The 16,429-nt window shown below is 34.9% G+C and overlaps 2 protein-coding genes across 10 annotated transcripts in view; both read left to right on the forward strand.

Moving 5' to 3' along the window:
* SLC4A7 (solute carrier family 4 member 7) overlaps window positions 1–16,159 on the forward strand; it is a 145,015-nt gene extending 128,856 nt beyond the window's left edge. For all 9 annotated transcript variants that reach the window (XM_083825909.1, XM_083825908.1, XM_083825914.1 and 6 more), the window contains 11 exons: window positions 1,061–1,166; window positions 2,980–3,141; window positions 4,054–4,167; window positions 4,593–4,754; window positions 5,023–5,274; window positions 7,302–7,370; window positions 7,788–7,961; window positions 8,333–8,464; window positions 9,161–9,261; window positions 10,994–11,101; window positions 11,736–16,159. In XM_083825909.1, the coding sequence (XP_083682035.1) occupies window positions 1,061–1,166; window positions 2,980–3,141; window positions 4,054–4,167; window positions 4,593–4,754; window positions 5,023–5,274; window positions 7,302–7,370; window positions 7,788–7,961; window positions 8,333–8,464; window positions 9,161–9,261; window positions 10,994–11,101; window positions 11,736–11,817 (1,462 nt within the window). In that variant the 3' untranslated portion in view covers window positions 11,818–16,159. The remainder of the gene's footprint in view (window positions 1–1,060; window positions 1,167–2,979; window positions 3,142–4,053; window positions 4,168–4,592; window positions 4,755–5,022; window positions 5,275–7,301; window positions 7,371–7,787; window positions 7,962–8,332; window positions 8,465–9,160; window positions 9,262–10,993; window positions 11,102–11,735) is intronic.
* Window positions 16,160–16,388: 229 nt separating this feature from the next.
* NEK10 (NIMA related kinase 10) overlaps window positions 16,389–16,429 on the forward strand; it is a 106,009-nt gene continuing 105,968 nt past the window's right edge. Inside the window, exon 1 of the transcript XR_014580432.1 lies at window positions 16,389–16,418. The gene's annotated coding sequence lies outside the window, so the exon portion shown is untranslated. The remainder of the gene's footprint in view (window positions 16,419–16,429) is intronic.

Raw genomic sequence — 16,429 nt, forward strand, 5'->3', positions numbered from 1 at the left:
TGTACTTCAGTAACTTTATTTGAAAACAGCTCGTTAAATCAATATTCAGTGTGTTCTTTTACTGATGTGTACTGCTGTCAACCTGTCCAACAAAATTCTGTAGGCCAACAAATTTGTGAACCATTGCAGTAGACAGGAGTACTTTTACTTGTACATAAAGTTAATAAAAACAGATATATGCAAATGCTTTAAATATGAGACATTTATGTTTTCACATCTTCATTTAGCCCATTACATACTCAAATTGTGTCTAAATTTAGGGTGACCACTTTTCGTCATGTGTAGATCAGAAGGCATGCAAAATAGAAGATAAATGGCTGGGTACCAACATTTCTGAAAAGAAATGGTTCAGAAACTTCTAGAGGCTAGTGACGTGCCTGGTCTGAAAAGGGGATGTTGAAACCCAGTCTTTGACGACAGTTTTCTAAATGCAGTGGTTCCAGTCTCTGTTCTCTCTTACGTTGGTGTACAATGGTAGGAACTGAATTTTGCCTCACTGTGGGATGGTATGCTGTATAGGAATCTGAAGACCTCAATTTGTACACAGTCACGGAAACCTATTTGTGTCTAGAAAACTTTATGTGGAAATTTTTATAAATAACACAGTATATTTTTGTTTAGTGATGTTGTAAGGTGGTGTCGTTTGGATTTTTTTTCTTCTTTGATTCACAATATATAGATATCTGCATATATCATCTATTTCATTTTATTTTCAGGCGATATTATATTTAAAAACTGGCAGATCAGTCACATATTTAAGTCAATGTATTTTCTGCTTCTAATTCTTTAAAGTACATAGGTTGGATTTTGTCCAATCTGTAGAAAGTCCTGTGCATTCACTTCTTTGCAACACCTTTATCTCCTTGCCACCTCCTCCATGGGAAAAAAATGTAACTCATTTCATGTCAGCCTTGTGCTTTGCTTGTTTTGTAGAAGGTTGGGATAAACTCTGGCTTAAATTCCTCAGGATTTTTTGAAATTACTTAAGATCAGTGTGTTTGTCGTTTATGTGCTTAAAAGCTTATCTTTTTTTCACTCTTTCTTTATTTCTTCCCTTCAGATGTGTGTGCTCTGAGCCTCAGAACCCCAGCAACGAAACCTTGCGGATTTGGGGGAAAATGAATAAGTCTGTGGAAACCATTGTATGGAGTAACCTTACAGTATCTGTGAGTATCTAAAAGTTATATATCTGTATGTATAAAAAAAGACTACAACAACAAACAACCACACAGTACTGGTCTTCGTTAATATATCTCATCTGGTTTCTTTCTCACTTTGAGCAAGGACTGGCTTCTTAAAAAATGTGTTTTGAATATTTTTATTACTCCAATAATGTTTTAATCAGTCACTGTACTGTTTTAGATAAATGATTCCATGACATTAAATTGTAGTATCTTAAATGGCTGCCTGAGGTAGCCACTTCAATACTGGTAGACAGAGCAGTCTTCTTTCTGAAGTGCAAATGAATGTGATGAGCTGAATAAAAAGGGGATATACTTTCTTTCAATTTCCTGCAAAGGATGGATAAATATTTTTTTTTTTTATAAGATGTGAAGATGGAACTTGAAGTTAAAATATGCCAGCAGACACATTTCTTAAGTTGATGTTAGATATTGGTATAAAACTCACAACAGAGGTAAAGTGAGCAAGTACCTAAAAATTGATTATTTGGAAAACTGAAGGTTAAAAAAAGATGGGAGGGCTGTTTGAAAGACTAAGCCTTAAAGCATTACTTTCTGAACTTGATATTTTGCAGCCACATCTGTTTACCCTTGCATCCTAGCATCTGGTCTACACCCACATTTTGTATGATTTAGATCAGCTGTAGATTTTGCATTGCATTTGCTAGCTTTGTATGCCTCCGTAAGCCTTCTCAGAATATATAAAATTAAGATACCTGTGTCTGGGCTCTTCTTGTGTCTGAGTCTAGAGGCTCACACTGAAATTAGGATGTGTTCTGTACAGCAAAAACACTATTAAAAGCCTCAGTGTTGTACTAGAGTTTTAGCAGTAGTGTTTTCTACGTACCAGCAATGGCTCCTAGTCTGCCATAATTACCTAGGAAGGCAATTTCTGCCTTCTACCCAGAAGGTAATTTGTTATAAATACTTTAGGTTTATTTGTTTATTTTACATACTTTTTTTCTTGAATGTTTTTTTTCTTCCCATGGGCAGAACTGATCCAAGACTTTGTGGTGCTTACAATCAAAATTGGTAGTTAACGGGGAGAATTTTTTTCATAGGTTACTTAAAAAAAAATAAAATAAAATAAAATAAATTAGCCTGTGTAAGGACTAGACTGCGCCTTCCAGCTGTTTGCTCAATTGGCTTGTTCATTCCTGGTACTCTGTGTCTGCTTTTAATTCTTCACTTGGCATTTCACTGAGCCTTTTGGGTAGGGGTTATCTAAGGATGTTTTTCTTTTTCATTTTTTTGATTTCACTCATTTCTGTTATTTATTTTTTTTTACTTTACCAGAATTTTTATTTCTACCAATTGGGTTAATCTCATTTTAAAAGAATCTCTCTTTGTTTTTTTCTTTCCTTTAACTGTATGAGGACAAAACAAACTCAAGACTAAAGACATGGCAGAAACTGGGGAGATCTCATGTTTATGTTCATCAAATTGAAAGTTGATGTAGAGTAGTCTGCTTTCCTGGATTTAGTCTTCAACGTTTATTTACACATTCAGTCTTGTGGTGCTTTGAGAAATAGAATAGAAATTAAGTGAATGTAAAAGATGAATGTTGGGGCATCTTGCAGCATTTTGGAATTCTGAAATGAGTAATTGTTACTGTAGCTCTTCTGCAACTGACAGTATACAAACTTTTGGCATTTCAGGATGAAGTGCTGATGGAGGAAAGAAGGAACCTCCTTTTGGATATTGTGGACGTTTTCATGTGTGTTTTCTATTGATAGGATTACAAATTAGGTTGAATACTGTAAGTGACTAAAAATTTAAGGATTTTCTCTCTTTGCAGGAATGTTTAGAATTTCATGGTGTGTTTCATGGATCAGCTTGTGGCCATCATGGACCATATATTCCAGATGTTCTCTTCTGGTCTGTCATATTATTCTTTACAACGTTTTTCCTCTCCTCTTTCCTTAAGCAATTCAAGACCAAACGCTATTTCCCAACTAAGGTAATTAGATACGACTGTTATTTTGTACTAAATAGATCAGTATAACTTAGCAGAGCTTATTTTTTTTTAATTTTGCTTCAGAACTTTGTTCTGAGAGTATAGCTTTAACCACATTTTTTAAGACAGAAAAGAGATTAAAAACAAAATTAGCTAATAATTCAGAAGATTAAGACATTTCAGAATTTTGTTACAAGAAAAAAAGAGTAGAATTTTCAGCACTGAATTTCTTTTACTCTAAACATTAGAATACCTAAGCGTTTGTTTTTCCGTATTAATAGGTATTGCCAGGTATCATCTGGAGTGATTAATTTCACACAGTTCCCTCTCAACTAGTTGTACAGAACAATTGATCGCTTTGTCTAAGCCTATGATGTCAGAAGAGTTCTGAGTGGTTCCTGAAGGAATGACTATTTCTAACAGATGTTAATATAATGATTAAAATTTATTGGTTATCCTTGGACTTACTTCTGCTAGCCAAAAATAAAGGGAGTAGATTTTTCTCTGAACCTCAGCTCATACCTACAGTGTGTTCCTAATGCTTAAGAAAGTCATCTTTGAGAACAATTCAGTGGTTTTACTGAATTAAGCTACAAGAGATTAGTTGTGATGTCCCAGCCTCTTAGTAGGCCAGAGAGAACAAAGATGGGAAAGGAGTTAATTTGGAGCAGCTTGTTTCTTGTGGTAGTTAAATTCAGATGAGATTATCAGATCAACAGTTGTACAGAATAATCACCTTCTCCAACTTTATACTATTCTGGCAGGCAGTTAAAATATAAAAATGAAATAAATGTGATATTCAGTGGTGTAGTAGAATATAAATAGACTTCAGTATTCATAGGGAAGAAAATTCTCTTTCTATACGTGCAATTGTAATGATGAAACAGCAAGAGATAACAGATTTTTTCTTTATAGGTGCGTTCTACCATCAGTGACTTTGCAGTATTTCTGACCATCGTCATCATGGTTTTGATTGACTATCTTGTAGGAGTACCTTCTCCTAAGCTTCATGTTCCAGAGAAATTTGAAGTAAGAAACAAAACCTTTTAAAATAAACTTTTTTAATTCTTGCAGTTTTGTAGGCAACAGAACAATGGAATTGAATTGAAACAGGAATTTAATTTTTTTGATTTAAATTGTAGTTGTTAATCTCTCTTCTTTTCTGAGTGTATGTCTCTCCTGAAAGAAAACACTATGCTTTACATTGTAGTACCACTGAAAAGGATGTATCCTTTTGTGCAAATGTGCACAAATCAAGGAATGCAATGGATTGTTTTAATTTTTTCATGCAAGTCTCACGTTCATGTTTAACAGCTAGTCAGTCTTTTCGTCAAAGCCATGGGAAGAAAAATCTAAGCTCACGTTTAACAGACTACTGACCTGTTCATTGCAGCTAATGTTTGTTGCAATAAAATCTGAAGTTTTAGTAAATTAATACTTATTTATTTTATCAGCCCACAAGAAAAGACCGTGGATGGTTCATAGATCCTCTTGGAGGCAATCCTTGGTGGACGCTGCTGATAGCTGCAGTTCCTGCTTTACTCTGTACCATTCTCATTTTCATGGATCAACAAATAACAGCTGTTATTATAAACAGAAAAGAGCATAAACTGAAGGTAAAAGTCCATCCATTTTCACAAAACTCTAATTTTTTGTAAGTTGAGTTTATTTTAAATCAGATTCATTATGCAAGTCTGTGAAACATTACCAGCAGCTGCTATATAAACATACATATTGACTAATGCAAAGAACTCTAATTTTTTGGGCCCTTCCAAAGTCTTTTAACTTTTTTAGTAATATATTATTTACCAACTATGTTATAAATCTTGCATAGTATAAATAGAAACTTTATCAAATGATTCATTTCTTTGCTTAATTTTACAGAAAGGCTGTGGTTATCATCTTGATCTGTTCATGGTTGGTGTTATGTTGGGTGTATGTTCTATCATGGGTTTACCATGGTTTGTCGCAGCAACTGTCCTGTCTATAAGTCATGTTAACAGCCTGAAAGTTGAATCTGAATGCTCTGCACCAGGAGAGCAACCAAAGTTTTTGGGAATCCGGGAGCAGCGAGTGACAGGATTGATGATTTTTGTCCTCATGGGTCTTTCAGTGTTCATGACCTCTGTGTTAAAGGTAAAAGAGTTTATTCCAAAATACTTGTATTTTTTGTTCTTCGGATTTTCCTTTTGTGATTTAGTTTTGGTGATGTTATCATGTTTTATTATGGTAAGTAAAACATATCTAGACTCATTATTAAGTTAGTTGAATAGAAACAATGGAGGAAGATGCAAGAAAACTGAACAAGCTAGAAGTGTAGTGAGTAGAGAAGAAATCAATCTATGTCTGTGTTATCTGATTTTCTTGCTAGCAACCTTTTTTAAAAACTGAGAGTGATAAAGTCACTTGAACAGAAGTAATGTAATATGGCCAAAGAAGCAGAAACACACAGTACTAGAAGTGATCATCAGAAATGACATTGCTCACTTTTCTTTATTTTCCAGCTTTTTAAACTGCCTTTGAGGTTTAAAGTGTTGAGATGACCTTACACAGCATCATGGTGTAATAAGAGATTCTGCAGGTCAAATTGTGGCCTCAGCTGACACTTTGCCTCTGAATTTATATCAGTTCAGTAAGCTTTTTGCTCAGATAAGAGTAAAATAAGTTTCACTTCTGTTTTGTTGTGCTGACTTCAGCAGTTAGGAGAGAAATAAATAGAAATCTTTTGCCAAAGTAGCAGTTGTGGCATAGAATTGCATAATTGCCAATACCTGTGAAGAATTTTGTGGAAGATAGATCACAATTCATTTCACAAACACGTAGCTTCTAATGGCTGTTTAAGATTGGATAATGGGAGGAAATAGATCTATGAACACACAGCTATAGTTTATTATTAGAACTACATATTATAAATTTTTAATAACGGATCGTTTATGCTTGTTAAAGACCTGAATAAAATAAAGCAATATTTAAAAATATATACTCAGATAAGACAATCTCTGGTAGAAAAGCTACCAAGAGCTCAGCTGTATAATGGAAATTGCCAGAATCAAAAGCAGAAATACTGAAATAGATTTATTGTTGCTCAAAAGCACTAAGTAAAGGTGCTGATTGTTGAAGCCTGATGTTTATTGCACAACTGATTCTTGGAAACTAATACTTTAATTTGTTGTGGGATCCAGCGTAATAGGAATGGGATTACTACAAATCACTCTATGAAATACTTTTCTTTTTCACTGTAAATGGCTGTTAGTGTTCAAAACAAAGAAGTAAGACAAAGGCTTGAATTCGTAAGCTGCTGTGCTTTTGTTCCATGTACTGATATATGCTGATTTAATGTAGAAGTTAATGCTAAAGAAGTACTAGCATGTCAAATTATATAGCTCATGGTGAAGACGCTGTCTTCTATATATACACACACAGTAATGAATCCCTAAGGCATAGTTTTATTCCACACTATTTTAAGTTTCGGTAAAGGCTTTTGTTCAGGCTTGATAGCAGCAGTTTTTATTAAGGCTTCCAATTACATCTTGACTGTCCTTTATTCAGATCTTTCATGAATTCGGGAACAAAGCAAGCCTCATCTGCTCTGTGTAGGCTGCAGAGGCTTGATGGAAGTGCCACTGAAATCAGTGAACAACTTCATTATTTTAAGAATATTAGTTTAAATCTTACTATTGGAGCAATGTTTAGCCCTGAAAAAATAATAGATTTGTATAGATCAGTAGGTATGGTTTCTTTTTTGCTTCAGCTGATCCCGAAATACCAGCTTGGGGGGGGGAACACTGCAAGCTTTCATGTGGCAGTTTCATGAAGCTGGCAGTCTCAATACAGTTCCTATCAAGTAGCAACCTTAAACCACCATCCTTAGCGTTAATAGAAGTATTGGTAGCAACCTAGAAAATGTTCATTCTGGACTGTCCATTCCTTACTACTTTTTTAAATCACGATGACAGGCTCTACGGAAAGAACACAGGTCCTTCCCCACCTCCTAGCTTTTTTTGCTGTTCACTGCTACATTTATTCTCTCTGTAAATAGAGCCTCAGCCTGTACAATTTCTTCATATAAGTAAAATATGATGTAAAAACAGTTAATGTATTTAACGGACTGCAATGGTATATCATGTTGATTCTGCAAGTAACTGATGCTTTTTCATCTGCAGTTTATTCCAATGCCAGTTTTGTATGGTGTCTTTCTTTACATGGGAGTTTCTTCATTAAAAGGCATTCAGGTAAAATCTGATTTTAACGAACAATTTGTCTTTACCACTACAAGAAAAAAAGTTTAATGCATTATTTTACATCAGCATCAATAAAATAAGCCAATATTGTCAGAGTAGGATGTAGGATAATTTCTTAAGTGTCATGTTTAGTGTTCTTGCCACTGTCTTCACTTCTCAGTTTTTTTGTTTATTATTTTAGTGGTGTAGCCGAACAACAAATTTTCTGAAATACTCAAAAATGTCGTAGTACTAATGGTTAAGAGGAAAACAAAACGGCCCCCAACCCCACCTCCTTGAATTTTCAGTGTCCTTTGTTAGTATTTTAATTGGGATAAATTTATCTTTCTGGAGTGTCCTAAAATGTTTGTTTTGTTTTGGAGAGGAAGAAAATGATTAACTGAAGGATGTTTTTATTTTTCAATGCAGTTTTTTGACCGTATAAAACTGTTTGGAATGCCTGCCAAACATCAACCTGACCTGATATATCTACGTTATGTACCACTCTGGAAGGTCCATATCTTTACAGTTATTCAGCTCACTTGTCTTGTTCTGTTGTGGGTGATTAAAGCCTCCGCAGCTGCTGTTGTTTTCCCTATGATGGTAAGTTATCTGTTCTACAAGTTAATCGTTTGCCAAGAGTGTGTGCATCACCATCCGGTATCTCCCCAGAATGTATTACTACCTTAAGAGGGAAGGGAGTGGAAAAGAAACAAAAGAACTTTAGTAGTTGTTTACTTTTGAAACATGAAGACTTTTCTTATATGAAGATTTTTCATTTCTTGAAAAGTAAGTAATTCAGCTGTACAAAGCTACAAAGGGGAAATGATCCAACTTTTCAGTAAGGTAAAAACTAGTATTATTAAAAAAAAAAAGGGCTGCAATTAAAAATACTGAATGTACTAAAAGTGCATGTGCATTTTTCTTAATTTCAATAGTTTAATATAAATTATTCTGTTTATGATTTCCTTAAGGTTCTAGCATTAGTGTTCATTCGCAAGCTCATGGATTTATGTTTCACCAAAAGAGAGCTTAGCTGGCTTGATGATCTTATGCCAGAAAGTAAAAAGAAGAAAGAAGACGACAAAAAGAAAAAAGAGAAAGCAGTAAGTGTAAAACCATTCAAACTGAGCATGTTATAAATCATTAGGAAATGCTTAATGGCACTTAAAGGATTTTAAGTGCCATAAGCATATGACTTTATAACCAAACATACATTTTGAAGTTCTCCACTAATGAGATTTAATGATAGAGAACAATTACTGGCAATTAAGGAAAGTTACTATTTCAAGGATGCTATTACTAGTTATGACCCTTTGCAGTGAAAATTAGCAAACGGTTTAGAAAGAACAGGTTCTTGGCACAAAATGTTGTTGCCTTTGTTTTTCGTCAGGTGGGTAATGGATGAGAGAGAAACACAGTGTAGTAGGGATCTACTCTGCTTAGAGTAGAGACAAAACTGTTTACCATATAAGGGACATTCTGCTTGTGTTTGTGTGCAGAGTGGTAGTTAAAAACAACTGCTAGTCGGTAATAATGCACTTGCATAATTTCTCCATAAAAGTCTCCACTAACTGTACACCAACAACTTGAATTCCTTAAACTTAAAAAGTAACACCTCCTTCCCCAATTTACAGGTTTGTAATAAAAGAGGAGGTCTTAACTAGATGTCTTGCTTTAATTAGAGTACCTACAGGGAACCGTTCTGCCCCATACCCCTATTGAAATACATTGTCAGTGTGAGAACTGTTTTATTTCTGCTACATGACTAATTTTATCAAATGTTTACTTGAAATTTACAGGAAGCAGAGAGAATGCTTCAGACAGGGGACAATGAAAGCGTACACCTTCAATATGGAGAAGGAAATGTCTTGAATTTTCCTGTAAAAACCCTAAAATACAGGTATAATAAAATGCAGGACTTTAAAAAAGGTTTTGTATCAAATGATGTAATTTGGTTCATGCTGAGTTAGTTGTATGAGTTTAATTTTTTTTTTTCCCAAGCTTGTCACTCAGCCTTGATTAAGAAGTATTAAGATATATCTCATGGTGTTAAGGTGGCATTTCTGTTGGTTTATTTTTCTTCTTGTTTAAAACTGCATCTTAATGATAAATTTACATGACCATCTTGAACAGATCAGATGACTCAATTTCAACCAGCTGTACTCAAGGTGAAGAAGCTTCCTTGGTCAGTTTTCATGGAGTACTTGTGTGCTACTATGCATGAAATACAACTAATAGCATCAGTTGAGCCATATATTTACCAGCCACTTGGAGTTTTCAGACAAAGTCTAAGTGTGCAGTTCTTTGGTTTATTTAAGTGAGGGCTAAAGTCTGTAATTTCTGAAATCAAATGTTTTACAGGTAGCCTTATTGCTTAAGAAGGTTATTTTAACATAAATGTGAGTGCAGTGGGGTTATCAATTCTCTTCCAGAAAAGGAAGTACTGGAATTTCACAGATTTAAAAAGTTCTTCCAGCAGTGAAAGGCGTTTTGCCTCAGTATGTATCTCTTACTAGAGAAGTGTTATGATTAGTAGCAAGGTATTCTACAGCTGTCAACACACCTGGAAGATGAGATAGATAAATAGCTTGCCAGCTTTTTTTTTTCTCTCTAGTATTAAGGGTGCCTAGGTTAAAAAATCGGGCTTTAGAGGTCTATCCTGACCTGGGTTGGGAACAGGCAGATTTGGGGGGGTTGGTTAGATATTCCTGCTGAGTCCTATTGTCTACTTTAAGAGCAGGCTTAACTTTAGCAACTCAAATGACAATGACACTAAAGCATTTTGTTTTAAATCGAGATGCTAATTACTCTTACAGTAGAACTATGATTGCACCAACTGTGTGCTTATGTGTTTACTATATATTTTACTGTCTTGCATCTTGTGGGGATTCCTGAGGTTTAAAAAAACAAACAAAACAAACAAACAAACAAAAAAACCCAACCAAACAACAGAAACAACACACACACTTTGAAATGTTTCTGTGCTGATTTGAAGAATTTGAAAGATCTTATCTCCTGGAGTAGATTCTGAAGGTTAAGTGTGGAACAGAACAAAATACATACCTACAGGCAACACCGAAGTCGTCTTTACATGTAAATGTGTGAAGCTCATAGGTTTTGAAAGCTTACCACCTGTGAGGCTGAACTTCTGCAGGAGGTAAAATGAAAAGGTCCAGATACTGAGATTTACAGATTCTTACTACTTTTTAATCTCAATTGAATTACCAGTTTCATATTTTTATTAACATCTACTCTTTTGCACTTGATTATATCCTGGAAACTGCTTAAAATAATTCTGATCTATGAAAGCATTAGCAAAACAGTATGATTAATTTCATTTTTCCTGAACATGCTAAATAGTTTTCTGAAGTTACAGATTATTCAGAAAAGAGATGGTCACAATCTTGTAGTGATGTCTACGTGAGAAACTGTTTTATGATACGTGATTAAGGCTGCACAAGCGAGTTAAACTTTTTCAAATTTTTGCTTAAATACCTTTGTAAGCGGTGAATTCAACATGTGGCTGCGTAAATATTGAAAGAAGGTACAACTGATGTAATTGATGAGTGACAATAAGTATAATGCTGTTGCAAGGTATTGAATACTAACCAGAAAGTATGTTTGTTCTTTAGCGTTGATCCCTCAATTGTAAACATATCAGACGAAATGGCCAAAACTGCACAGTGGAAGGCTCTTTCCATGAATTCTGAGAATGTCAAAGTAACCAGAGCTAACCTGAGGTAGCTATAATTACTCACGCATTTTCTAACTACTGTCTTGTGTTTAGTAGTTAATAGCTGTGCTCGTATTTCTTGAAATATATCTCAGAAAGTGAGCATACATGGTTTATAGATTTGCATTTACTTTTCACTTACAAGGAACTTGAATTTGAACTTAATTTTTGCTTTCTACTCTGAAATTAAACAATGTCTAAGGAATTCTAGTTGTTTTGTTAAATGTATTACAGTTTTAAAGCTACTCTTAATTTGCTTAATACAACTGTATGCTACTCTGATGGGTTTAGGGTTTCTAGAAGCTTTATTAGACTGTGTATGAGCATGGGAATTGTTTGGTCCTGAATATTACAAATGCCAGTGGGAATAAAAGGTAAGTCCAGCACTTTCACTGCTGCTAAGGTCTTCCCTGGGTTGGTGTTTTTGTTGCATGTTGTGTCATGTTCCCCCCCCCCCCAGCCCACCCCCCCCAGCTCACTTTAAATCTCTCTACAAATTAAACCTGACTGAAATATCATCTTTGCTGCGTAAGAAATATGCTTGAAAAAAGTGCTGTGTTGACTGTTATGTATAAAATGTTTGATAAGCAATCTTTAGTAATGTGAACCATATCTCAAATGATCATCTTTTCTTTCAACAGCCCTGAGAAGCCGGAAAGTGTGAAGATAAATGTAGAAGATGGACCTGTTGTGAAATACGTGGATGCTGAAACATCTTTATAGAACTGAACCAAGGGGAATTGTGTGTATTTGTGCGTGTGTATATATCACTGTAGGGTATTACACCATTGAAGTGTGATTTCCAATTTAAGTAATATGTATTTAATTCTGCCATTGTTTAGGGCACTGTAGATATGCTTACATAAGGAGAAGATTTTCCTACAAGTCAGATGAGTGGTAATCACACTTCAGCTATTTATTTTATCGGAAATTTTATTTTCATTTTTAAATAGGAAGGTTGTAATAAATGCATATTATTTTCAATAATCAGTATGTGCATAAAAGTTAAGTCAGCTTTTGCTGATGATTACTGGTCCACATTGCTTAGAATTTTGCAATACCTCTGTTTATAATGTGCGCTACAGAAGTTTGTTTTCTGTGCAGGAAATTACTGCTTGTTTTTGCAGGGTATATTTTTTTTTGTGATTTCATAGGTCAATTATTAATGTGCTGTTAACATGAACTACTGTGTTTTATGTCTCCACTACATGCTAATGTTATTTGGATTCTGTCACTCATATTTTACAGACATGGCCTAGAGCCCTAAGTCAGGTGGCTAATTAATCCTTAAAATATATGTAAATATTCTGTTCTGCTACTATTTTTTAAATACACTCTTGATTTTTCAGTAGCAGTATGAGTGCAGTAACTGTAGTTACAATCCCAAGTCAGTATTTGCCATTCTGGAAACTCCACGTTTACACAATATAAATTAGATTTACAGACAGCAATTTGGTCTATAGGAAGTTATACATACTTGCTACACTAGCACTCTTGAATTGTTTTCCTGTTTTTACATTTTCCACTGACTTTGAAAACCTGATATACTCAGATGTAAGACTGACACTTCAGAGTATTTCTTGTCCTCATCAAAATATTTTGCTTGCTTAATTCATTTTAAAATTCACTGTGTATTTGATTAAATTTGCCATGGTTTAATTCTGTGATAGGTTTATGATCAGTATTATTTTATGGATTACAAATGGCTTGTGGTATTTGTTTGTACAGTTCTGATCTTCTCCATTGTAAAGGGCATATATGATAGCACACCAACTTAATTTTAAACATTTTATTTATTTTAATTAGTATAAAGTTTTATCATGTTAGAAGAATTGAAAAATTAAATATTCATTTATTAAAGTAAACGGGATTTTGGGGGGCTCACTGATAAAAAATGCAGTCAGTGCATTTTATTATACTTATTTTCAAGGTCTAGTGTTTAGCATTATAATATCTCAAATGAGAATTTTATGTGTAAATGAAAATCTTGATTGCTTACCTGCTGCAGTGTCCATTATTTTTTTTTTTTCTTTCTGCCTTATGCCTTAGTTTCTTGACTTTATTTCCTGGAATGGTTTATTTTCTGAAGTGATACCAGCCCTTTCTTGATGTGTTACAATGGCTTTAATTGGGATCTGTGCGAATTTCAAACCGAGAATATAGCTGTTTGCTTAATTCTGCCTTTAAGCAATGTTGGGAGTTTTACCATGGACTGCATGGTAAAATTCTCAACAAAGCAAAAGGAGAAGATTTTGGAGGAGGGCAGAGTTCATCTGAAAACACCACTTGAGGTGGAATTCTGGTGCTCTTCAGAGAAGTGACACTTGGACAGAAGATGATTGTATATTACTAAATAAACCAATCAGTGAGAATAAATGGAAATATTTAAAAACAGCTTTTAAGTTACACGCACTGTTACCTTTTGCTTTACATATAATGTAGTTGTTTTTGTTGTTGTTTATGTTCTTTTCCATTTGGCTGAATTGATAAGGCAGTTTACTGAAAATCATAACGTACAGCAATATGAGTAGTCCTACCCAAACTGTCATGAAGGCTCGGGTCAGGGAAAAAAACAAGTGAGGTCTGCATTACCAATTTGACTAATACTGTGTATGGCCTGTATTGATGCTCCTTTTTCCTTAGATAGTAGTGTAGCTTGTGCCTTACCTTGAGTATGTGTTCCTTCAGAAAATACCTGTTTTCCCTCTAGTCAAACTGAGATGCAATAAAACTATGGCAGATGGTTTTCCAAAACTTTAGCATTATCAAAAAGAATGAAAGAAAAAAAAGTAAACCTCAGTTGTTGACTGTTAGTTAGTTCCTAGTGAATCAAAGAGGGAAAATACTATTTTGAGCAGTTTACATAGTGTTATCCACAGTACATTACTCATGTACAAGTCTTCCCGTTAGTATTTTATACTTCATGTTCACAGCCCTACAATGATTTCCAAAGACCCCCCCCCCCCCCAAAAAAAAAAAAAAATAGTATAAGCCTCTTAGATTTTTAACTCTCTAATGCCAGAAATCAGGGTTCCCTGGTGCTGCACATCTTTTATCTGGCTTCTTCTGAAGGGTTAAGTTTGGGCCAATATTAAAAGAAGTGGGTATTTCTCTAGTGGATTTTAAAAAAAAAAAAAAAAGCCCACGTCTAATCACAGTATTTCTTCATTAATTGTGTAGACATTTTAATCAGTGCCAGAAGTACCATGACTTGCAAAGCAGTTTACAGTGACCTTTAGTTCCAGTGTTCTTTGTTAGTAGCATGTTATGCTTGCACTTTTCCCACCCCACACAAATATAAGAAGACCTGGTATTAAGTGCATAAAAACCCATTGATAACTTATGGTTAAGTAATTTGCTGCTCATTTTACGCCACTTCTGCTTTAAAATCGTGCATAGTATTAAAGTAAAACGTTTAATGATATAGTTGACAGACCATATGTAGATTTATGTTTTGCCTTAATGGGTACAAAAGAACAGTGATAAATACTGTGCACTGATTCTTTCATAGGGATTAAGCCCTATAAAAATTAAGCCAATATATTTCCATTCCAACAGTTAGAGGAAAATAAACAACCCTGCACTTTTTTTAGATGCCTTGGTTTCCCGGAATGGAGCTTAGTGCTACTGTGTATCTGGCTGCGGAGCCACCTCAGGAAGTCCCTGTTTTTTGTTTTTTCCCTTTTCTTTTTCTAATTTATTTATAAATATGAATGTTTACATAAAGTGTAGGTCTTAATTTTGACCACTCCATTTAAATTATCGTCTAAAATATTTCACAGAAAATGCAGTCTCCTGTTTAAATTATATTCTACAAAACTCCTTAGTACTTTTCATATGTATTACAATTTCATTCTGTTTACATATGCCCAAGTTCATTATACTTTCTTCCTAGATTAGTTTAGCAGCTGTAACAGGTCATCTTACATTGTTATTTAGTGAAATGTTCCAAATTGCCAAGTTTGTTGTCGTAAAGCCTGTTAGGATAGAATTCGGTGCCCTAGTGGGATTTTTCAAAAAAATGTGTTGGCCATTTTTTCTATATCTATTGAAAGCTCTCCAATAACTTTTCATTTACTTCACCTCCATCTTTGTCTTTATATGGTAGCTTCCTAATTTGTGCCCTTTGCAAAGGCAGGTGCAACTTGCTGTAAAATATATCTGTAACAAATTGGTGTCACGTCCCAGAACCTGCACCATTTTAAAGGGTTATCTTGTACATACGTTCTGTAAATCATAAGATAAATGGTTCATGATTTTGGGGTCAGAAATGTAGTCTGTTAGATGAGCATCGCTATGATTTTAGTTTTCATTTTGCTGTATGTGATTAGTAATGTTTTAATTACTCATCTAGTTCAAATTCATTATCAAGTACAGTACAACTGTGTGAAATACTTTGTTTATACCAACAGTAATTTATTTTACAGCAGACTGTAAGACTAGAAGCACACAGCTTTGAGTCAGTGTAAAAGTAGTGCTATAAATACAAAGCAAATTGCTTAGGATTTTAAGTCAATTTTATTTTGTAACTTTTTAGTGAAAACTTATAGGAACTTAGTTGTCGTTGAAGTTAATCTAAAGACACTTTCATATTGAATTTAGTATCTGTTGACATTTATTTGGAATAATGACTGAGTTTGAAAATCAGTACTTTTCTAAATGATGATTTATCGACAAGACACATGATTTATAATGGTTTTCTTTCTATCGTTGCTGATACTCCTGCGCAACTGGGTCTTCCATGGTTCAGCGTCTGTAGCTGAACTACAGTTTTGATCTTAATGCTGATTATTTGAAATGTGATAACTGTACGGTTCAAATTTTTATGACTGTTTTTCTAATTACAATGATGTTTTTTTATTTTAACAAAATCCAAAGCCAATGACAACATTATTCCAAACGCAGAACCGCTCTCTCTTCAGTTTCTATAGAAAACACGACTCTCAGACTTGTCTTTGATGTGAAAGATCCAGCCTTTATTGTTTTAATTACTGGTAGAATAAAATTATCTTTTGTAATGTTTCGGGCAGTTGGTAAAGGCAATAAAAATCTACCGAACAATAAATCTGAGGCCTTTTGGCGTTTTTACTGCGGGCCGGGGGGGCGGCACGGCCCTGCCCACGGCTGCCATGTCTGGGCCAGCGGCGTCCGCGTAGTCATGGCAACAGCGGCCGGCGTCGGCGGGTCGCTAGGGCAGCGGGCACTTCGCAGTGCCGCGCTTCGCGGTTGGCCACCGAGCCGTTCCTCGCCAAGAAGGCGGGACGCGATTGGCCGCGGGCTGGGGCTGGGGAAGCCTGGCCGCGGCCGGGAGCGGGGGCTGGCAGGTGAGGGGGGC

This window comes from Anser anser (assembly GCF_964211835.1).
Source record: "Anser anser genome assembly, chromosome: 2".
In the NCBI taxonomy this organism is placed as follows: domain Eukaryota; kingdom Metazoa; phylum Chordata; class Aves; order Anseriformes; family Anatidae; genus Anser; species Anser anser.